A 25382-nucleotide genomic window follows, 5' to 3' on the forward strand; every position below is an offset into this window, starting at 1 on the left:
GGCTAGCTCTAGTAGAGGAGAGGAACAAACTGCTGGATGGGTGTGATGGGATCCTGACTCTAGTAAAGGGATTTTTGCTCTCTAGGTGGGGAGTTCCCATACAAAGTTTAAAATCACTAACTGAAGGGAGGAATTTACCATCAATCACCATGTAAGGGGGCCAGTGCTATGGCACAGTGCCCTGGCATGAAGCACTGGCATCCCATATGGGTGCCGGTTTGAGACCCACTGCTCCACTTCCCATCCAGCTCTCCGCTATGGCCTGGGAAAGCAGTGGAAGATGGCCCAAGTCCTTGGGCCCCTGCACCTGCATGGGAGACCTAGAAGAAGCTCTTGGATCCTAGCTTCGGATCAGTGCAGCTCTGGCTGTTGCGGCCAATTGGATGGCCAATTCCATCGGATGGAAGACCTCTCTCTGCCTTTCCTCTCTCTGTGTAACTCTGATTTTCAAATAAATAAATAAATAAATAAATAAATAAAATCACCATGTAAGGGGCGTTCAGAGGATGGGAGAACCAGGAAGGGCTGAACTGAAGGGTAGCATTTGACCTGGTCTTTGAAGGATGTGAGACTTAGACAAGCAGGATGAAAATGAAGGGACTGTAGACAATGAGGAAAGCCTGAGAAAAAGCAGGAAGAGAATGCTAAACAAAACAAAACAAAACAGAATGCATAAGGGGCTGGTGTTGTGGCACAGCAGGTTAAGCCAGTGCTTGCAATGTCGGTATCCCATATGGTGTCCGTCCATGTCCTAGCTGCTCCACTTCTAATCCAGCTCCCTGCAAATGCATCTGGGAAAGCAGCAGATGACAGTAGCAGTGCTTGGGCTCCTGCCACCCATGTGAGAAACCTGGATGGAGTTCCAGGCTCCTGGCTTCAGCCTGGGCCATTTGGGGGCTGAACCATCCGATGGAAGATTTTCTCTCTGTCTCTGTCTCTGTTTCTGACTCTCTCTCTCTCTCTCTCTCTCTCTCTCTCTCTCTGTGTGTGTGTGTGTGAGAGAGAGAGAGAGAGAGAGAGAGACTCTGCCTTTCAAATAAATAATCAAATCTTTAAAAAATAAATAAACCTGAGTGCAGTATAGTGTGTAGGAAAAGGGGGACTAGAATTCTAATTTAAATGGTCATTTGGAGCCATACTATGGTGGTTTTTATATACCAGACTAAAAACTTTAGAATTTTTTTTAAAGTGATAGCTTCAAAGTAGTATGGTGAGTTTGGAGCCAGGTTCTAGGAGGCTTTACCTACGTTATCGCAACTTTATGAGATGGATAAGCACACAGAGAATAAGGAACATCAGGTGTACTGGAAACATGAAAGTCACAATAGATTCATTTTTAGATACACATGGCGCAAGGTGCTGGGGTTCAGATGGATGAAGACATGTTGAACAGGCAGACAGGAAAGTAGGAGTAGGTTCAGGATGGACAGCAAAAGATACTCTTCCGTGTCATCAGTCTAGAGAAGGCAAATGAGGACCAAAACTAGGACTTTGAGAAACACTAAAGTAGTAGACAGAAGTAGGAAAAAACATGCTGAATAGGCTTTCAGAGAGGTAGGAGAAATAGAGGCTGACTTTTGCAGAATTCAAGAGAAGAATTAAAAAAGGAGTGGTAGAGTGCTCAATAGTAATACTTACCATGAATCCAGGCTGCTGACTGTTTCTGTACCAAAAGCTTTATTGGAATGCAGCCACTCTCTTCATTTACATACTATCTATGGCTGCTTTCATACCACCTGGACACAGTGGAGCGGTTACAGGACAGATGGTGTGGCCCACAGAGCTCAAACTATTTACTCCCTGTCCCTGTACAAAGTTTGCCAACCCCTGTTCTAGATTATGAGTTCCTGATTCTCACATATTTGCTGAAGCATTTAAGATAAGCTCTGGCATATATGTAAGCTCAAATATCTGTTGAATTAATGAACACATGAAAAAAGGCTATAATACTTGGAAACAATAACTTTTAAAAAAGCGATTTGTGAAGAATGTCTGGATTCTGGAGCAATAAGGAGGGAAGTGGTTACAGACACAACATAGAAGAATTAAGTTTGGAGAAATGGGAGGAGCTACTTATATCTGATAAAAGAGGACAAAGAGAAGATGAGTGATGGTATAGAAATATTCTAAGATAAAAGAGTGGGGAAATTGAAGATGAGCATAGTGGATAATTTGATCTCTTCTTTGAAACCAACTGCAAATTGAATATGGAAGAGGTTGGGGCTTAAAGTAAATGGAAAAGGAAATGAGAATATTTGGAAACTTTTTCAGGAGTAGTGGCTCGAAATGAAAAAGAAAGGATCAAAAGGATCACTGGGCCAGAGAGGAGGGTCCTCTTGAAGCAGAAGAGCACAAATGGGCATGCTAATGGAACAAGAGTAATACACACAAATGTGCGTGTGTTTACCTATTCAAGTCACACAGGTTGGTTTTCTGTAGAGGGTGGGTTTGTGAGCCATCTGCATTTGTTAACCTTCAGTCTGGGTTCCAAATATTAACAAGAGGATTACAAATACCAAAAGAACATAAGAACTTCAAGATATAAAGTCAATACTCAGTTACCTGAATGCGATTCTAATTTTCTGAATCAAAGAAAACAAATGCTAACTCCAATTCCTTCATTTTGTAGTTGACACGTGACATAAAAGGTACTCAGGATCCTCTTTCTTTAATATTAGCATAATTAATCAAATAAAGGATTGGCATTTCCTTAGAGCAGGATTCATTATCAGACAGGACAATTAGAAGCCAAAGATAAAAAGGTTAGAAGACTCAGAAGGTACAAGACTTGGATTCATATTATCTTCATGTGTTTTTCTCTCACTCATCTCTCTGATCCATTGGAAGAGAAGAGAGGAAAGATAAGGATCAAAAAAAGGATAGCAGTGGATCCCTTATCCTAGAACTTGGATTTCTCTTTATTTTTATTGGTGTCTTATTTTAAATGCTCCAGTGGCATTTTTTCTCATCATTTAAAAAAAAAAAGATATTTTGCTTGTAGTATACTGAAGGAAGATGTCCAGTGTCTGCTGGTATTTACCTAGACATTGGAGAATTATAGAAGAAAAAGTTTGTGAAATACTTAATTTAAATCTTTGATCATGAATATCAAATAGGCCTTTAATGCAGTCCCGCAACCAAAGTGCTGCCCTAGTCCATTCAGCCTCCACTTTCTTTTGTGCCTACCCTCTTTCTTTTAGTCCTGATACAATGTTTTTTTCATAATTTTTTTAAAAAAGATTTATTTATTTATTGAAAGAGTTACAGACTTACAGAGAGGGAGATAAACGGAGAGAGATCTTCCATTCACTGGTTCACTCCCCAGATGGCTGCAACTGCCAGGGCTGGGCCAAGCTGAAGCCAGGAGCCAGGCGCTTCCTCCAGGTCTCCCACTTGAACGGCAGGGGCTCAAACACCCGGGCTAACAAATGCTAACTCCAATTCCTTCATCTTGTAATTGACACTCTGCTGCTTTTTCCCAGGCCATTAGCAGGAAGTTGGATCAGAAGTGGAGCAGTCAGGACATAAACCAGCACCCATAAGGGATGCTGGCATTGCAGGCAGAGGCAATACCACAACTTTAGCCTCTTTTTGTACATTTTAACATCTCTGAATTAAGACACATTTTTCAATTGGTGGAGAGTATGGTTATAGCTGACAATTTTTTCTTTGTTAGTAGTAGATAAAATAATGCTATGTATTTATTTTCATGTTATTTTATATACATTTATCCTATTTAAATATCCAACAAAATAAAGCATATTACAACTTTTCATCACTCCTACAGCATGCTACATTGAATGCAATGAAACAATCAGAAGGGCCTCCCCAACCATATCTACTACCTACCTACAAGCATCTGTTGAAATCTTTCCTTAGTATAGAGTTGGTCTTCTGTATATAAAGGTAATTAAAAATTAATCTAAATGAAGAATGGGATGGGACAGGAGTAGGGGTAGGAGGGTGAGTATGGGGGAAAGAACCGCTATATTCCTAAAGTTGTACCTATGAAATTTATATTTATTAAAAAACTTTCTAAAAAATAGTATATACGTGTCCTGAGGCCAAAAGATCTGAGACTTGCTGCCCTAGATGAAGTTAGTGCTTTCATTTAAAGCCAGTTCCTCCACTTGTTCAGTAAACTTCATCCTCTCTCACATACTCCAGCAATTCTTCTCTCCACCCCTCACACACATCCACCCATGTTTTCCTCTCTACAGAATTATTCCCATTTACACACAAACATGCTGTAACTTTTTCTATTTTAAAACAGAAAGAAAATCAAAACAAAACCTTCTTCCAACTTTGCTTCCTCTGCCAGCTAGCTACTGCTATTTCCCTGTTCCCCTCTGCACCAAACCTCAAAAAAGTTGACTGCACTTTCAGTCTAAAGTTTCTCTCTTCCTATTCTCTCTTAAATTTACTCACATCAAGTTTTCTTATATCTTCCATTCCACTAAAACTCCACATTAAGGTCCTCAATTTCCTGCTAGATCCCCATTTGACACCATGAATCACTTTGTCTTCCTTGATATACAGGCAGTTCTGGATTTGCACAGTTCTGTCATGCATGAATTCCAATTATAACCAGTTAGTAAAGTAACCTAGTCATCCCCCAATATGGCTCAAATTCCAGTTACCCACAGTTTATTAACAGTTTTTTAACTGTGGGTAGTGGAAGAAAGGACAACCTTCTTTGTCAGGTATCTAGTCCACTAATCATGATGTAAATAGCAGATGTGCATCATGATCAGTGACAATCATGTCACTTCTTTCAAAGTCTGTTGGTGATAAGTCACTGTGCATCAAGTTTTCAGTTCACAAACAATAAAGTGTATAGCTGCATTGTCTCTGTTTCTCAGTGATACATTCCTGTGGTATTTTATAAAAATGGATTGCCAAAAGAGGAAAATACAACAAAGAAACAAAACATGATGGTGGCACAGTGAGTTAAGCCACTGCTTGGAATGCCTGCATTCCAGATCAGAGTGCCTGGGATTGAATCCCACCACCACTTCCTAACCAATTTTCTGCTAACATGCGCACTAGGAAGCAGTATATGATGTCTCAAATACTTGAATCCCTGCCTCCCACATGAGAGATCCAGATGGAGTTCCTGACTCCTGCCTTGGCCAGCTCAGCTCTATTTCAGGCATTTGGTGAATGAACCAGTGGATGGAAGAGCTCTCTGTCTCTGTCTCTCTCTCTTGCTCTGCCTTTCCAATAAGTAAAAATAAATAAACTTAAAGAAAAATGTCAATGATTAAATATTCTTTAAAATGAAACAAAAAGTGGTAACACTAGAAATGAAATTAGAGTAAATGGAATTTAAATGGAATTTACTCCATAAAGGGAGTTACAGGGAGCAGGCATTTAACCTACTCATTAAAACACCTGTGTACCACATTGGAGTACTTGCATTCAATTCCCAGCTTTGGCTCCTGACTCCAACTTCCTTCTAATGTAGACCCTGGGAAGCAGCTGTGATGGCTCAAGTAATTATGTTCCTGCCACCCACGAGGGAGACTTGGACTGAGTTCCTGGCTCTTGGCTTCAGCCTGGCGCAGTACTGGCTGTTAGAAGCATTTGAGGAGTGAACCAGCGACAGGAGTCCTCTGTCTCTGTCTCTGTCTCTCTTACTGCCTTTAAACAAGCAAACAAACAAACTACAAAACCAAAAAAGTTATAGAAGAAACAGCTGCCTGTGGCAATGCTGACACTGTTACCTTTCAAGACTCTAGATACATATCTGCTAATTCACTGCCCAAATGCCCTCAACAGCTAGAGCTGGGTCAGGTTGAAGCCAGGAGCCAAAAATTCCCCTGAGTCTTCCACAGAGGTGGCAGAAATCCAAACACTTGGGCCATCACTTGCTACCCTCCCCCCCCCAGGCACTTAGCAAGAAGTTGGACTGGAAACAGAGACAGGACTCAATCTCAGGCACTCTGATATGGGGATGCAGGCATACCAAGTGATGGCTTATCCACTGTTCACAATGCCCACTCCTGCTCAAACTACTCTTAAGAGTTCTTTACAAAGAAGAAAACATTTTAATTCTCAACATTCCCAACGTTTTATATTATAGTGTGTTGAATAAAAATTAGCTTATTATTCTCTATTGTATTAACAACTAAAAACTCGTTTAAAAATTTTCCCTATACATTTAAAAAAGAGATTCATTTTATTTATTTGAAAGGCAGAGTTACAGCTAGAGAGAGGGAGATGTCTTCTATCATCTGGTTCACTTTCCAAATGGCCACAATGGCCAGGGCTGGGCCAGACTGAAGCCAGGAACCAGGAGCTTCATCCCGGTCTCTCACAAGGGTGCAGGGGCCCAAGTGCTTGGACCATCCTCTGCTGCTTTCCCAGGTGCATTAGCAGGGAGCTGGATCAGAAGCGGAGCAGCTGGACATGAACTGGTGCCCATATGGGATGCCAGTGTCACAGGTGGTGGCCTTACACATTATGCCACAATGCCAGTCTCTCCCTATACATTTATGACCATCAGTTTGTGATGTTGTGAGAAAAATTTTTAAAGGTCGCAGAACAATAGCAAATTTTTGATTCATTATTAAAATTTATTTTTAATCATCATTGTTACAGTCTTGCACTACAGTAGAAAGGGAGAACTGCCTGAACTTTATTTGGCTTTGAGAATATCACATTCATTTGGTCTTCTTCCTCTTTCTTTGGTCATCTTTTGAGTCTCTTTAACTTTTAGTGTTGACAGCTCCACAGCTTAGTCCTTGGAGTTATTTTCTCTTTATCTACAATAACTTCCTTAGATATTTTATCCAATGTCGTATCATCTCCATGCCAACACTGCCACAGCAACAGCTCCAGCCCAGATCAATTGAACTCCACTTTTACATATCCAACAGCCTGTGCCACTCTCAGATATTTAAAGCCAAAATCCTTACTCCACCTAAAAAAATCTTCTCTACCCAGAGTCTACATCTTTCCGACCTTAGCTGATGACAGTTCCTTCCTTCCAATTGCTCAGGCCCAAAATTTTGGGATCATTCTTTACTGTTCTCTTTAACATGCACTATATAATCCATCTAAAGTCCTACTTACTCTACCTTCAAAATATATCCAAAGCAAACCACCACCCCCTCAGCTAATGCTGCTGTGGTCCATGTATCACCATATCTTGCCTGGATTACTGCAATATTCTTCTAACTAATCTTCATCTTATTTTATTTTCAATACAGCAGAGTAGTTTGTTTATAACAAATGTCAAATTTTGTCATTCCTCTACTCAGAACCTCCCAGTGACTCTCCATTTTACTCATAGAAAAGCCAACATCTTTCTAAAGACCTAGTAGGTTCTACATAATCTGGTCCCTTGTTAATTTTCTAATTCTATTTGTTACTCTTTTTTCTGTCATTGAATCCATTTTAGCCACTGTCACTGGCTTACTTCTGGCCAGTGTTACTTGAGTACTCTAGGCTGGACATGCTACCATTAATTAAGAAAATTAATTCACCATTCCTTTTTCCTGAAAAGCTCTTCCTCCAGCATCCACCTGGCTAATTTCCTGACTTTCAAGTACTTGCTCAATGTCACTATCTCAGGGTGGAACCACTTATCTTGTTCAATTCTAACACATTGCCACCCTTCAGAAATCCCTATCAGTCATATGTTGCTCCTTTTCCCCATAGCACTTACCATCCAATATAATATATAATTTACTTATTTGTGTGATTGTCTCTCTCCTTATGCTTAGAAGGTCAACAACTCCATCAGGGCAGCAATTTCTAATCTCTTCTGCTTACTGAATAAAGCCCAAGGATCTAGTGATAGTATCTGAAACCTAGTAGGCATCCAGTAATTGTTAAATAAATGGAGTTGAGAAAGTTCTAAGCTTCTTATTATAGTGAACTCAGGGAGTGTTCTGTGTATATTGAGTAACTCTTAACCTGGTAGAGGAAATCCAAAAAATGTATAATGCGATTACCCATTCACTTTGTCAAAAATCTACTGAATATCTCCTATGTGCCAAAGCTAAAGTGAAACCTAGGCAGTCAAGACATACTTTTCCAATTTTGATGCTGGAGCTTCTCGCTTTTGGATAAGACTTTGAACTGATGAGAGCGCTTCTGGTGAGTACTGGGCAGGATTGCTTTCCATGTATTTCAGAACATACTCGTCTGTATCAAGGATAACAAACCGATGGCCAAACACTGTGGAGAGGGTAGTAATAAACTTAGGTTGGCTATGTTTCCCTCATGCATTCACAAAGAAAAATAATATTAACCCTTAAATGAGAAATGACAAATTGAGAGCCATGCATTTGTGACCCGGACTAAAGAACTTTCAATAATAGCTCTAAAAACTAATATGCAGAAGTTCACTAGTCAGTCTTTAAAAAGTTCAGTGGCAACATCTACAAACATTACCAATTTAGAGTTTAATTGATAAGAAAGAAGAGTAAGACATTCTAATATATATGTATATTATTTTAGAACATTAGCTCTCCCATAGCTGGAATAAACGTAATTGCCTTTTACCAGGGTTAAATGAATGAAATTCTAACTAAGCCCATTCACCCAATCAGCAGAAAATTCTGAGTTGTGTTTAGACCTACCCTCAATCACAGCACCAATGAAGAAGTCACCAGGGCTATAGTAGATGGGGTTGTCCACTGAAGAATGTGGCTTAACAACTCTAGTTCTGCCAAGGTACTTGCCCCCAATGATACCAGAATTGCGAACTGGGGGCTCAAAGATACTGATCATGTCAGTGGCTAGAAAGTAAGAGAAGATAAAGCGGCGATTTTTGTCTTCTGGGATAGGAGATTCCTAGAAAAGTGATGAAAAGAGGATATTATGAAGGTGTATGTACCCAGGTACCCTAAAAATGTCTATAGGGGCCAGGTATTTAATATAAATGAAGCAAGTTAGGTTTATATTAATATAAACAAACTGCATAGGGGTACTTCAGTGGCCCAGGAGTACATGCCTCATCTAAGGGAGGCCTCAACTCAACTAATGTTGACTACTGCCCTGTGGGTATATGAAGTCCAATGTATCTTCCAGTTTTTCCAAAGGTAGAAGTCTGGAATACACCATAAATCCTCTGATTTTTAAATGTTCATTCCAACTCTTTTAAAGCATCATGTGTCCCAAACAAAAAAGATACAGGCCATGTTGTTTTTGAAATATTTATTTATTTAATTGAAAGGTTGAAAGCAAGAGTTACAGAGAGAGAATCTTTCATCTGCTGGTTCACTCCCCAAATGGCCACAATGGCCAGGGCTGGGCCAGGCCTAAGCCAGGCACCTGGAGCTTCTTCTGGGTCTCCCACTGGGTACAGGAGCTCAAGCACTTGTTCCATCTTCTGACGCTTTCCCAGGAACATTAACAGGGAGCTGGACTGGAAGTGGAACAGCCAGGACTCGATTCGGTTCCCATATGGGATGCTGGCACTGTAGGCGTAGGCTTTACCTGCTACGCCACTGTGCTGACCCCACAGGCTATACTCTGTCTGACACTCTGCCAATTTTAGACTGCTTAGCTGACATAATGTTCAACTTGAGACAATTATGCGAGGTTTAGTTTTTAAAACAAATCCATTTATACTTATAATTTTTAAAATAACATTTAATAGAAGAATAAGAGTAGTAAAAAAAATCATAGAATGGAACATGATTCAGAGAAACTACCTTATAGACAAAACGTTTTCCAAAATCAAATCACCAAGAGTTATCAGGATAGAAGTAGTCTCCATGATTGGTTTACAAGTTCAAGTAAATAATAATACTTAAGGTATAAACTCTGTCTTGACTAAGCTTTAATACAAACATGCTTATTCCTGATCATCCTCTCACACTCCAACTTCAGCACACCCCTTCTCAGACTATGAAATAAGTTACATAATAATTTCTAATCTATTCAGGATAGCCAATAAGTTTATTCTTTGCAGAATAATTTTCTCATAGCATTACCTGACCTTTTTGGTTGGACATCTGTATAATAAAAACATTTTTAAACAAATATCTACAGGATAGTTAATAAAAATAAAATCACATCTCTCCTCTGTTCACAACCCTCCAAAGCTTTTTTTCAGACTTAGAATAAAGTACAAATTTTAAGCAGGGGTATACTAAGAGAGTTGAGGGGACAGTAGCAATGCTTCATTGTGATAGAAATATTTTAAAACTAGAATTTTTAAAAAAATTTTATTTGAACTATTATTTTTGTTTGATTTTTTCTTAATTTTTAAAAAAATTTTAGGGGCTGGCACTGTGGAGTGCAGGTAAAGTTGCTGCCTGCGACACCAGCATCCCATAAGGCACTGAATCAAGTCCTGGCTGCTCCACTTCCAGTCCAGTTCCCTGCTGATATGCCTGGGAAAGCAGTGGAGGATGGCCCAAGGGGTTGGGCCCCTGTACCCAGTGGGAGACCTAGAAGAAGCTCCTGGATCCTGGCTTCAGATAGGCCCAGTTCTGGCCACTGGGGCCATTTGGGGAGTGAACCAGTGGATGGAAGCTATTTATCTCTGTGTTTCTCCCATCTTTCAAATAAAACAATTTTTAAAATTTTAATCAGTTTTTAACATAGTCAATATAGTTTGTAGACACTGAACTTATTTTTAAGATTTATTTTTTTGAAAGACAGAATTACAGAGGAGAGACAGAGAGATAGAGATAGAGGAGATAGAGATAGAGATAGAGATAGAGATACAAAAATAGACAGATTATCCATCTGCTGGTTCGCTCTGCAAATTGCCACAAAGGCTGGGACTGGCTGGACTAGGTTGAAGCCAAGAGACAAACTCCATCTGGGTCTCCCACATGGGTGTCAGGGGCCCAAATACTTGGGCCATTTTCCACTGCTTTTTCAGGCATATTAGCAGGGAGCTGGAGCAGAAGAGCGGCTGGGACTCCAATCTGCTCATATTGATGCCTGCATTGCAAACAGCAGCTTAACCTGATATGTAACAATGTTGGATCATTTGAACTAAGTTTACACTTACAAAAGAACTGCAAAACTAGTACAGAGAATTCTCATGTACCCCTACCCAAATGTCCCAGCATGATAATATCTTACATAACTATAGTGGAGTTATCAAAAGCAGGAAACTAAGAATAGTTTAATACTATAAATAAATTACTGATCTGGTTCAAATTTCACTGGTTTTCCACAAATGTTCTTGTTCTGTTTTAGGATCTATCTAAGATCTCACATAAAATTTAGTTATTTCTCCAATATGTGATAGATCTTCACTATGCCCTTGTCTTTCATGATCTTGCCACTTTTCTCTTTTTTTCTTTTATTTTTTTTATTTGAAATATAGAGTTACAGAGAGAGGTAGAGACACAGAGAGAGAGGTCCTCCATCCGCTGGTTCACTCCCCAGATGGCCACAACGGTTGGAGCTGCACTGATCCAAAGCCAGGAGCCTCCTCCGGGTCTCCCACGTGGGTGCAGGGGCCCAAGGACTTGGGCCACTCTCCACTGCTTTCCCAGGCCACAGCAGAAAGCGGATTGGAAGAGGAGCAGCCGGGACTAGAACCAGTGCCCATATGGGATGCTAGCGCTTCAAGCTAGGGCTTTAACCCGCTGCGCCACAGCACCAGCCCTGATCTTGCCATTTTTGAAGACTATTGAGCAATTATTTTGTTGAATGTTCTTCGTGCATTTCATTTTGCATTTTTGGTAAAAATATCCCAGAAAAGATACCATGTACTTAGTGCATATCAAAGAGTTAACAATATCTCCGTCTCTTGCTTTAACAGTATGTGTTACCACTCATCATTTATGATGTATTCATTTATTAACTAGAATGTCAACTAGAATCTACGTTCTATGAGGGCAGCAATTTGTCATTTTCATTCTCCACTGTACCCTCACTACCTGGAACTATGTCTAGCCCACAGTAGTCCATAATATTTGTTAGGTGAATTAATAATGAAAGATATGTTCTTCTATATAAATATGCACATTTTGTGCACAGCAAATCACATATAAAAATATGAGAGGTAGGGCCAGAGTTGTGGCACAGCAGGTTAAGACACCATTTGTGACGTGGGAATCCTACATCGGAGTGCTGGTTTGAGTTCTGGCTTCTTGGCCTGGGAAGACAGCAGATAATGGCCCAAGTGCTTGGACCCCTGCCATCCACATGGGAGATCAGGAATTAGATTCTGGCTCCTGACTTCAGCCTAGCCTATACCTGACTATTGCACAGCCATTTTAGGAGTTAACCAGCAGATGGAAGATTGATCTCTCACTCCCTCTCCCTATCCTTCTCCCTCTCTGTTTCTCCCTCTTTCTCTGATGTTCTGCCTTTCAAATAAATAAACCTTTAAAAATATATGATGGGTTATATAATAAATGCACTCATAATAAATATAAAATATGTAATTTTTACACTGTAGATTGTGCCGTTCTACATACCTCTTGGAGGGCATGCAAACTACTTTGAAAATCCCAGCTCAAATAATACTTCTTTTGCTCTTCTTAAGCCTGCCTAAGGTACTCAACCAGTCCTCCACTCTAAGCCCCACATGGTTTATCAGCATATTTTTACCTAGACCCCACTCATTTGCTTGGGTTTAGTACATTCCATTTTCTCAGAATACATCAGTGTCTTTGTCTGAATCTATGGGGCTGAACTATACTTGTCTCTGATAAGTTCTCCAATACACTCCCCTGTTTTTGAATTTTCATTGTTTCTTCTGAAGTCTACACCTCACTCCTAAACCTTTCCTCCTTATTGTCAGGCACCCTTTCTTCACCAGGAATTTTGTCTTGAGCCTGACGATGACATTATTCATTTCACCAAACAGGTCAGGAGAAAACATTTGAGTATTAGCACAATCAGAATACCACTTCTTTTTTCTTGTCCATACGCAGTTATGCATAATTTCTTTACTATTAGTTTTACTAGCTTTCTTTTAAACATTTCTATAGTCAATTATAAAACTTAGAGAAAACCACACCAAAAAAAAATTCCAAATTTACAGAACAAAGAATTTTCATAAAGTTAAAACCCTTTGAACCACCTCCCAGATTGAGAAACCAACCACTGACAGAATCTAGAAAGTTCCCTCCCATCCACGGTTTATCCTCTCCTCATTAAAGGAGCTGTTATCTTGAGTTTTATGATTTCTGTAGTTTTACTTCAAGGTAGCCACCCCTAAACAGCTTTGTTTCACTTGTTTTTTAATCTTATATAAATGGAATTATATAATGTGTACTTATCCTGCTGTGACTACATTCTTAATCTGAAGTTGTGTGATTTATCTATGTTGTTATATGTAATCTATTAATTTTCATCAAATAGAATTCAAGTCATTGTATACACATACGGTAGTTTATCTAGTATCCTGTATATGGGCATTTAGGTCTGTTTTTCAGCTATGTTGAATTATGGGGTCGGCATTGTGGTTCAGTGAGTTAAGCCACCGCCTGTGATGCAGCATCCTATCTGAGCACTGGTTGGAGGCCCGGCTTCTCTGCTGCCCATCCCGCTCCCTGCTAATGTGCCTGGGAAAGCAGCAGAAGACGGTCCAAGTGCTTGGGCCCTGCACCCGCATGGGAGACCAGGAAAAGCACCTGGCTCCTGGCTTCAGATCAGCGCGGCGCGCCGGCCGCGGCAGCCATTGGAGGGTGAACCAACGGCAAAAGGAAGACCTTTCTCTCTGTCTCTCTCTCTCACTGTCCATTCTGCCTGTAAAAAAATTAAATTAAAAAAAAAAAAAAAAAAAAAAGAAGACGACGGTCCAGGTTTCTGCTACTTACACAGGAAGTTGGGATGGAGCTCCTGGCTCCTGGCTTTGCCTGGCTCAGCTCTGTCCATTATGGCCATTTGGGGTGTGAAACCATGAATAGAAAGCCTCTCTCTTGCTCTCACTCTTGCTTTCTCTTCCCTCTCCCTCTCTAGAGATTTAATATTTTTGATGCCATGGTACGTAGCATTTTTTAACTTTAATTCCTATTGGTTGCCTTAGTATACTGATTCTACTAACATAGAATGTAGATTCATTTTTTTTTTATTTGACAGATAGAGTTAGACAGTGAGAGAGAGAGAGAGAAAGGTCTTCCTTCTTTGGTTCACTCCTCAAATGGCCGCTGCGGCTGGAGCTATGCCGATCTGAAGCCAGGAGCCAGGTGCTTCCTCCTGGTCTCCCATGCGGGTGCAGGGGCCCAAGCACTTAGCCCATCCTCTACTGCCTTCCCAGGCCACAGCAGAGAGCTGGACTGAAAGAGGAGCAACCCAGACTAGAACCCGGCGCCCATATGGGATGCTGGCACCGCAGGCGGAGGATTAACCAAGTGAGCCACGGCACCGGCCCTCATTTTTGTTTTCTACATATACAGTAATTCATTTGTATAATGAAATTTTCATTTCTTCCCCTTAAATCTCTATTTTTTATCTCCCTTCTGTCTTACTGCTTTAGCTGGATCCTTCAGAAAAATATAGAACAGAAGTAGGAAGAGCAGTTTTGCTCTGTTTCTAGTCTCAGAAAGTATACTTTCAATATTTTATCTTCAAGGATGCTATTTACAGTGTATATCTGGTAATACTCCTTATTAGCTTAAATACATTCCCTTTATTTTCTACTTTATTGAATTCTGTTTTTAAATCAATGTTAATTTTGTTAAATGCTTTTCAGAACCTTATTTTTCTCATTTATTCTGCTAATGTAATGGTTTTTCAGAACTGAAATAGACTTTTCAGTTTGTTTCTCATTCTCTGTTGATAATCTCAATATTATTGTTTATTACCTTAGATGTAGTAAATATAGCTTTTCTTTTTTTAAGTTTGATAACAGCAGTATTTGAAGCCTCTATGGACTTATTTCTATTTTCCATTGGATTTGGCCATTTTCCCCATGTTATTTTGCCTTGTTTCTGAACACTGTATTATTAATATTATTTTGTGGTGAGTAACATAAAATGTGTATATTAAATTGCTTGTAGAAATAATTTGAAACCTAGAATGATTCTCTGTCTTCTGAGAATTTATATAGCCACTTAGGGGTGTTAGAATCTGAATCACTTTACTTTGATTGGTGAAACAGGTCTCAGGGACTGGGATCATTCAAAGCCAGACAATTGTCTCTTCAAGGATTAGCCACTCACAGACTAAAGCAGAGTGTTTACCATGTGCTTCTCCTCTGTTGGGCTCTAGATTCCAATGTTTGCCCTCTGAGATGCTGCTTCTCCAATTAGTAAATATGCACAGAGGAAAAATGTCCCAGTAAAGCAGGCTTACCTCTTTGGTTTTAATTTTTCTCTTGGTTCTTACTCAGCAATTTTTCATGTCTTTTTTCTTATTATTGTTATTTGAAAGGCAGTGAGACAGAGAGACCTCCCATCTGCTGGTTCACCCCTCAAATGCCTGCAACAGCCAGAGCAAGCCCAAAGCCAAAAGCCAGGAATTCAATCCTGGTCTCCCATGTGGATAGCAGGGACCTAAGTTCTTGAGCCACCACCTGCTTCCTCCAAGGATGTGCATTAACAGGAAGCTGGAACTGGGAGAACAGGGACTTGATATAGATCTAAAATAGATCTTACCCACTGTACCAAATGTGTGTCCTGATTTTTTTCATATCTTGCTAGTTGCGTAGCATTGGCAAGCATTTACACACACACACACACATACACATCACACACACCCTCAGTGATAGAAGGCTGATCCAAATTATCTAGCCTATCATTGCTAGAAATAGAAGACTACTGTTGACTTTTGAACCGTTTGAACCTTTTGTGATATAGCATGTTTGTCTAGGTTATTTGTGAGAATAAATGATTCCAATCAATATAAATTTATCCTTTCTTCTCATTTATCAATACAACATTTTTAATTTATAAGGCTCTATGCAATAATTTTTAAGAATTTTCAGGTATAGAATAAAAGCTTAAGATTATGAAATTTACAAATTCATGAGTCCTTTCCTTCTTCTTACTTTAGGCATTACACAGGTCTTTCATCAAAGGTGTACTAGGCTGAAAATCAAGCTTGAACTTTAGTCCCACTTCTGCCTAAATAGCATTGGAAACTGGAACAAGCCAATCAACCACTCTGATTCTTATGATTTGAAATATAAAATGGGAAAATATTATATTGCTTAACTCATGGGTAGTATGTATATAGACAAATTCATTTACCCATTCACCAAACAGCTATTGAGAACCTACAAACTATATGAAGATGCGATTTCTTCTCTAAAAGACTTCACAGTTATCAGACCATAATTCAACAGGCCTCTTGAATTTCAACAGAAACTGAAAGAACTTAGTACTGTGACATCTTCATTGATCAGAATTCTTATGGAACAGAGCATTTTAATTGGCCTAGAGTTTCTGAGAACTTACTTTTTATTTAAAGTTTTGTTTAACATCTTTCTAAAATGTTATTAGTTCATTACGTTTTCAGTTAACTTTTATCTTTTCAAGTACGTGTATATAGTTTTAAAAGTTACCTCACCTACCATCCCCACTCTCATTTCCTATTCCCAGAAGTAACTTACTTCATCAAGGTGGCATGTACCAATGCCATCTCACTAATCCCAGTGATCAATTTCTGTTCACAATTGATCATAATGATAGGACTAAGAACCAAAGGGATCACATAAACAAGAATAGTGTCTGCAAATACTAGCTGATAGAAAAAAAAAAGGGAGAGAACGATCCAACATGGGAAGTGAGATACACAGCAGACCCATAGAATGGCAGATGTCCTAAACAGCACTCTGGCCTCAGAATCAGCCCTTAAGGCATGCGGATCCAGCTGAAAAGCCCATGAGAGTATTTTAGGCGTGGAAAGCCAAGACACTCTGGGGGGAAAAAAAAAAAAAAAACTAAATGAAAGATCTCCGCGAGCGAGATCCCAGTGGAAAGAATGGGTCATCAAAGAAGGAGGTACCTTTCTCTGAAGGGAGGAGAGAACTTCCACTTTGACCACGGCCTTGTCTAAATATGATCAGAGTCGGTGAACTCAGGGGGCTTCCATAGCCTTGGCAGCTCATGACAAGAGCCTAGGGTGATTACTGAGGCCATAAACAAGAGTGTCAATTTGTTAAGTCAACAACAGGAGTCACTGTGCACTTACTCCTCATGTAGGATCTTTGTCCTTAGTGTGCTGTACATTGAGATTTAATGCTATAACTAGTACTCAAACAGTATTTTTCACTTTATGTTTCTGTGTGGGAGCAAACTGTTGAAATCTTTACTTAATGTATGCTAAACTGATCTTCTGTATATAAAGAGAAACGAAAATGAATCTTGATGTGAATGGAAGGGGAGAGGGAGTGGGAAAGGGGAGGGTTGCGGGTGGGAGGGACGTTATGGGGGGGAAGCCATTGTAATCCATAAGCTGTACTTTGGAAATTTATATTCATTAAATAAAAGTGAAAAAAAAAGTGAAAAACACACACACACACACAAAAAGAAGTAACTTACTTCAACTTTTGCTATTTAGGTCCATATTTCTATGTTAAATTCTTACATTTCTATCTCCCTGTTTTCCCCATTTTCAAGAAATTATCTTGCACATTCTTACCAGTAATTCACATTGGGTAATTTAGCTAATAATGGGAGTAGGAGATTTAAATTTATGTGTGTTTCCAAATTCCATACTCTTAACCACTTAGTCATATAATCTCTCAAATACAGTACCTATTAAATTGGTATGATTCAATTTATTATACTTAGTGAATATAAAATGTATGAAGCTATGTATCATAGCTATGTATCATAGGTTACATTAAAGTCAGTAATTCAGTGAGTGCCAGCCCTGTGCTGCAGCATGTTAAAGTCCTGGTCTGGGGGCTAATGCTGTGGCAAAGTGAGTAAAGCTGCTGCCTGCACTGCCAGCATCTCATATGGGCACAGTTTTGAGTCCCAGCTGCTCCACTTCGGATTCAGCTCTCTCTCTATAGCCTGGAAAGCAGTAGAAGATGGCCCAAGTGCTTTGACCCCTGCACCCATGTGGGAGACCCAGAAGAAGCTTCTGGCTCTCTTGGCTTCAGATTGGCACAGCTCTGGCCATTGCAGCCATTTGGGGAGTGAATCAGTGGATAGAAGACCTCTTTCGGTCTCTCTCTGCCTCTGCCTCTGCCTCTCTGTAACTCTGCCTTTCCAATAAAGAAATAAATCTTAAAAAAAGAAGACATGGTCTCTACCCTTGAGATCACAGCATACTGGAAAGGCACATAGACACACAAAGGAATCAAATATAATTCAGAGTTTCACCATCACTTAATAAAAGAAGCAAAAATGTGTCAAAATTTGAGTAGAACAGAGAGATTGGAGACCTAGTAAATATTGTTGGGGAAGCTAGAATTCAACTAGGTTTTGGTTCAGAGACATCATATTTAATACTAGTCAACTGCCTAAAAGTTGGGTACTAGATCCAATGGCTGTTTGACAAAACACACAACTTAATGACTGCTTTTCCACAGCTGGCAGACACATAGACAATTATATATAGTATGAAGACAGAACAGAATCTTGAATATAAAACGTTAGTCTCACCAGCGCAGCCAAATAACGAAGCACCTTGTTATCGTTCACCAGCATTTTAATAACGTCTTTTTTTGGAGCTTTTGGAATGAGAGCAAAGCAATTCTGAGCAGAATCTTCAACTAATCCATAGCCATTATAAGGAGGTAATTCCTGGAGACATACAGGAAGCAAGGAGCAAAGGAAATGATGTTTTTGTTAAAAATCACATTAATGATAACTATACATTTCTTTAAAAAACTTTGGAAAATATTTAAATACTTTCCACATATACAAGTATAATCAGAAAAATAACGTGTTTCTTATTCATAACCTTTTTATTTGTGGATTTTACATCATGTTCACTGGTCATACAAGCCACTGATGATGCTCCAAAATAACTCCAAGTGCTAAATAGAAACTACTGCCAATGTCTTCTGATCCCTGACTACCAAAACAGAGTCTAATCTCACCCTCAGTCTCAACACAGATGACTTCATGTTCATGAGGGTGAGGCCCAGGGTCTGTCTGTGACTTCTTTGTTCTAGGGTATGGCCCTCCACCAGGGAGTTGTAGAAACTGTTTCCTCAGTTCCAATAAAGTAAGTGTGTGTGTGTGTGTGCATGCGCGCGCGTATGTGTGTGTTACAGTTGGACGAAGAGTATTCAGAATTTAATTCATCCTACTTTTTCTATTTACCTCCATATTTTTAATATTTATTTCTTGAGTTTTACTCTTCAGAAGAGGATGATGGCTATACTTTTTTGAGAACCCACATCCCAAATCTACCCAGGACTCTCCTTTCCTAATGAAGAGGCTCACTTAGAGAACCAAAGTTCAAATAAAAAGAGTTGATGAGCTAGCATGAAACCATAGGTTGAACTTACATTTTCATTCAGACTCTATGATGAGCTCAAAGCATCACTATAGGATGCTAGGATTTGTTCACCTAAAAACTGAAGTTCAGAGATGACACTTTCCTATTCCTTAACAATGCTAGGCAAATATCAGCAGGGTCTTTTTCCTTGACTCTTTCTGCTTTGCATTCTCAGGAAACTTAGCTTGCACCATACTTTTCCACATGTAGATAGCCTCCCAAAATCTCTTTATATATTATATTCAATCACTTTACAACATATTAGTCCACATGGTACCTAACACCATCCATACCAGGGTATTACCTCAACAATGACTGACTCCACTACATTAACCCAAGGTGTACTATTCAAAATACTGACCTCTGATCCATGTATTTGAACTGTGATCATCATGATCAGAATATGACTAATGCATACAGCCAACGGACAATGACCTAATTTGCTTCAAATGCAAAACTGCTGCTCATTGAATCCATTGGACAGAAGGACCTTGGGCTGAGAAACTATGTGCTAAGCATTTTGGTTTCTCTGAAGGACAGGAAAAAAAAAAAACAGCAAAATGGTAGAACTGGAACTTGCTTTGGGTCTGCACCAAATGTACAAGAGCATTCTGGGTGGTTAGTGGGGTTGGAGATTGAGGAATTTTGAAATAAGGAGGTAGCTATAAGCCTCTGAGCCTTGAATTCCTGTTATTGTGTTTAAAAAGACTTATAGCTATTTTACATGAATCACATCTCATTTTCCCTGTGTGGAATAAAGACGTCTCTCAATATCAGACCATATACCTGAGGTCCTTGTACCTTGCTTCTCATATTCCAAGTTACTGCCAGAGTCCTATTCTAGACTAGAAAAGGCACTCATCTGACTACAAACATCATCACTCCCAGATATTCATGCTTCTGCCTGGGCTTTCATAATCAAGATAGTATACATGGCACTGAGGGTTACATAATTTTTCAGACACTGCTTTTAGGAGCCATCTCCATAAGATTAGCCATCCTAGTCCTGGCTTTTTCTTCTTCTCTACCAGCATGCCTCCAGATGGAGTCAGCCTGAGGTAAAATATATCTCACCAATGGATCCGTGTTATTCCTGAACTAGCAGTTCAGCTTGAACTATGAGTGCCATGATTGTCAAACTGAACACACCCATTTCATATCTATTTACATCTCTGACCCCTGGCTTGGTTCTAGCTTTATCCTTCTAGATTGTGCTACACCTTGTTTTCCCTATTTTCTACTTACGGTGTTTAGAATTAAAATGGCTGAGAGGTAATGACTAAGGATAATTCATGTAGTGACTGAAAAGTACATGCTGCTTGGTAAGTGGGGTTCTTTCATTCACATTCAACATATAATTCTATGAGCTGGCAGAGAGAATTTATTTATACAGTTGAGCATTCGTTAATATGAACATTTGAATTTGATTTGGAGCATTTTGGACTTTGAATTATGGATGCTCAACTAATAAAGTGTATTCAAATATTCCCAAATCCCCCAAATTCCAAAATGTGAAATATTGAGGGTCCATAGTATTCCAGATAAATGATATTTAATTTGTTTTATAGTTATTTACTATGTACAATTTACTGAAAATAAACTGACAAAACACTGTGATTAATGTGCCAAATGTAAAGTTTACCATATACAACTAGCTTTATTATACAGATGGGCTGGAATATAGCAAAACAAACAAACCGAAACCTACAATTTTTTTTTTAGTTATCTTTACTCTTTATCCAAACCTTTACTCCCCTTTCTTTCCTTAGAAGGCAGGTTGGGAGGAAAAAAAAGATGTTAGCAATGAGAAAAAAAGTACCCTAAGATTCAAAAGGTATCATCAGCTGAAAAGATAGAACAAAACACTTCCACTAAGAAAAGGGCATCACTGTGCTGCAATAACTCTCCCCCTACCTCTTGGTTAATATGACTTCTTCTAATAAGAATGCCTGAAGTATAATAGAAATGTCCTTGTGCCTTACAATATGACCTTGGGCAAATCCCTCAGACTGCTGTCCCACACTATCCTTATATATGAATTAAATCAGTGAAATAGCTTGCTTGATCAAATTATATATCTTTTTCCTGTGGTGTTTTCCCTTTATATTGCATCAGATGCTGCTCATTATATTTTTGTATCAATAACACATTCATTAATAAAGAGTTACATCAGAGAAAAAACTGATAGAAAGTGGTACTATTATTACCCAAACTTCCTTCCAAAAATTTTACTGTCCCTATGAACTCATGCACACTAAATCCAAATCCTCCTTCTAATTATTTTTATGAAAGATTGCCTCTAAAAGGCTTCCTAAGACATCTGCCATTTGGGAAAACATACACAGGCTGCATAGGCAAACTCCTTCAGTACAGTTCAAGAAATATATTACATACAACTTCTTTGTTAGGCATTGTCTGACTTGGCTAGAATTCTAAGGTTCGAGTTTATAAGATTGCTTCTTTGCCATGAACTTACTCTCAGATCAGAGTGGATTTCTGTGGTGCAAAGAATTGAATTGTGTGTTTCCATGTGGTTCTAAGGAAAGCTATGCTACAATCAAAGAAAGCCATCTTCTGTATCTTCAATGAATCAGTCTTTGTTTTGCTTCCAACCACTTTTTAAATGAAAGTATTTAATAAATAAAAATGAAATCCCCTAGGGATCTGGAATTTTAAAAGACATCTCTTTTCTTAAATTAAAACGAACAGGTATCAGTATTGTGGTACAGCGGGTTAAGCTCCTACTTCAGATCCCACATCCCATATTGAAGTACCAGCTTGAATCCTGGTTACTTCAACTCCAATCTAGCTTCCTGCTAATGAATCCTTGGAGACAGTGGATGGACAAGTGCTTGGGATCCTGAGAACCAGATGGAGTTCCTGGCTCCTAGCTTCAGCTTGGCCCACCCCTGGATGCTGTGGATATTTGGGGAGTGAATCAGCAGATGGAAGATCATCTCTTTCTATATCTCTCTGCCTTTTAAGTAGATGAAAATAAACATCCTTTAAAAATAAACAAAATTTTTTTAGACTTTTATCTTATTTATTTGAAAGGCAGAGTTAGAGAGAGAAAGAGGGAGAGAGAAGTCTCTCATCTGCGGGTCTACTCCCTAAATGGCTGCCATGCCTGGGTCTGGGCCAGGCCAAAGCCAGAAGCCAGGAATTTCTTTCAGGTCTCCCACATGGATAGCAGGGGCCAAAGGACCTCAGCCTTCTTCCTCTGCTTTTCCCAGGCCAGTAGCAGAGAGCTGGATCGAAATTGGAGCAGCTGGGACTCAAACCAGCACCCAATGGGATGCCAGTGTCACAGGCAGTGGCTTTACCTACAATGCTGGCCCCAATAAACAAATTTTTAAAAATATCATTTAAAATTATTATAAAAAAGTAATACAAGGAAGATTTTGGGGATATGACCGAGCAGGCAACGACAGGAGTCTGCCTCCCACCTAGACAATAATTACACTGGCAGAACCTATCTGAAGTAATCATTTTGGAACTCTAGAGACTAATGAAGATTTGTAACTTCTAGAGGAAGGTTAGGACATTAAATTGTAGTTAACTTCCATAATTTTCAGCTCTTAACACAGTAGTAGCTAACTATCCTACACCCTAACCCTATGATCAGCAGTGTAAGCAACCTGCATATAGCTTGTGGGAACCAGACTGAGCAAAAGAGTATCCTGACCTCCAAATATGGAAGATCTGTCCTCTGATCACTTCCTGCTGCTTCAGATCAGACAGGTGCAAACAGACAGCAGGCCATTGCAGGTGTAGCTCTCTTCATTTCTGTTATCCCCTCCCCTTAAAGCTGAAGGGTTTGGGGGGAATCTAAAGAACTGCTAACATTTCCCCATTTCATTTTTCCATCTTTTCCTCTTTTGGGAGCTAATATAGAAGAGTGGGGCATTAAAAAACAATTGCAAATATGAGGAAAATTTGAAAGTGACTGTGAGGGCGATCCATGATGGCTGAATAGGGTATAGCCATGCTAACTTCAGCTGCCCTGGGTAGAAAAAGAACAAAAGAAAGACCATGTTTCTGGGTGTCTGATTGATGTAAATTTTTGGTGGAGAAGTGAAAAAATGATGAAGACTCCATGGGAAAAGAGGAGAAAAGATAAAGACACCACTGCAGCCAGCCATGCAACACAGCAAGCTGCCAACTGTGAGCCACCATCCTACCAAGTCAAGGTAGGAAGAAATTGCTGTTGCTCCATGATTCACAGTTTTAGCTGACAGAAAATTCCACAGTCACCCACCAATTTTGCTTCAACATGGGGAGCTTAACTGAGGTCTGAGCAACTGCTAGTCTTGGAGAAGGGAAGCCATGCTGCTTCCATCTCCTCCTCCACCCCTGCAGAGTGCCAGACTCTAGTGAAAAAGTCACGCAGTGGGCCTCTGTTCCACTCCTACCAGAATCAATCAGAGCATAAGTCAGGGCAACTTGTGGGGCAAAGCACAGAGTCCCTGCATGCTACAATTGTGGGAGTTTTGGGGCATTAGCCCCAGAGCCACAGAGATTCCTCTTAGCTTCTGGAGGCTAACACCAGCAGCAGCCCATAAAAAATCCACTCCCAATCTGGGTAATAACCCCACTGAACCCCGCAGCACCAGGACTATAACAATTAGCTTTACATTTCTCAATCCCACTGGAATCTACTCTGTGGAATGATGGAAGAATCTACCTGAATTCCACAAGTCTGGGCTCATAACCTCCAGAATGAAATCCCTTGTATACTTTCTGGTCACCCTCCAGGACTGGAGCAGGCTCAGTCCCAGGACCAGGACTATTTGTGTTATAAGCCATAGTACCAGTTGGACTCTCCTTAGCAGGACCTGAGGAAGGGCCCACCCTCATCACACAGTCCTAGAGCCACAGCAATTTGTGTCACAAGCCCTGTTATCACTCAGGCTTGTCAGTGAGACAAGGGGACATACACTTTCTTTCTTTCTTTTTTTTTTTTTTTTTTTTTTTGACAGGCAGAGTGGACAGTGAGAGAGAGAGACAGAGAGAAGGGTCTTCCTTTTGCTGTTGGTTCACCCTCCAGTGGCCGCCAAGGCCGGCGCACTGCGGCTGGCGCACTGCGCTGATCCAAAGCCGGGAGCCAGGTGCTTCTCCTGGTCTCCCATGGGGTGCAGGGCCCAAGCACCTGGGCCATCCTCCACTACACTCCCTGGCCACAGCAGAGAGCTGGCCTGGAAGAGGGGCAACCGGGACAGAATCCGGAGCCCCGACCAGGACTAGAACCCGGTGTGCCAGTGCAGCAAGGCGGAGGATTAGCCTAGTGAGCCGCGGCACCGGCAGGGGACATACACTTTCATCTCCTACAGTGCCAGGAACAAGGCCCTAGCTATTATAATTTCCAGGGAGACTGATACCAAACTCTCTGTGGCCCAAAGACACTCATCCTAGGAAACTCTTATTTGTCTCAAGACCACTCTTGTATCCCTAGAACTGCTGCAGGCTAGACTATGTCACTGATAGACACAACTGACACTGACTACGACAAAAGAAATCACTCAGAGACTACACTCCTACACTCACTTAGTACCAAACCCAAAACAACAAGCCAAGTGATACCCTGCATTCCAGCTAAACCATAAATTCTATTCCAATAAAACCTATTCCATAAAGAAGAAGGGATGATCATACCAGATACATAGAAATCAATGTAAAGACACAGGAGAAACAAACAAGCAAAGTAGCATGATGCTTTCAAAAGAACAAAATAATACTCCAGATTTAGATCCTGAACTGAAGGAAATCTATGAAATGACAGTTACAGAATTCAAAATAATGACTGTTAAGGGAATCCAATGAGATAAGGGGAATATAGATAAACAGACTAAAGAAATGAGGAAATCAATAGTGCCATGAATGAAAATATTACTAAAGAAACAGAAATCATTAAGAAGAACCAAATAGAAATTTTAAAGATGAAATCCTCAATGAGTGAAATAAAAAAATACAATTGAGAGCTTTAACAGCAGAATAGTGGAGGGATTTCTGACCTTGAGGACAAAACTTTCGACAAAAATAAAGAGAAA

General features: G+C 39.9%; 1 protein-coding gene across 1 annotated transcript in view; it reads right to left on the reverse strand.

Annotated features, from left to right (window-relative positions):
* Window positions 1–25382, reverse strand: part of EFHC1 (EF-hand domain containing 1) — an 83670-nt gene that overhangs the window by 6518 nt on the left and 51770 nt on the right. Inside the window, exons 7-9 of the mRNA XM_051855624.2 lie at window positions 18492–18632; window positions 8592–8805; window positions 8040–8187 (exon numbers count right to left, since the gene is read on the reverse strand). Of these exons, the coding sequence (XP_051711584.1) occupies window positions 8040–8187; window positions 8592–8805; window positions 18492–18632 (503 nt within the window). The remainder of the gene's footprint in view (window positions 1–8039; window positions 8188–8591; window positions 8806–18491; window positions 18633–25382) is intronic.

Source organism: Oryctolagus cuniculus, chromosome 5 (assembly GCF_964237555.1).
Source record: "Oryctolagus cuniculus chromosome 5, mOryCun1.1, whole genome shotgun sequence".
Taxonomy (NCBI): Eukaryota; Metazoa; Chordata; class Mammalia; order Lagomorpha; family Leporidae; genus Oryctolagus; species Oryctolagus cuniculus.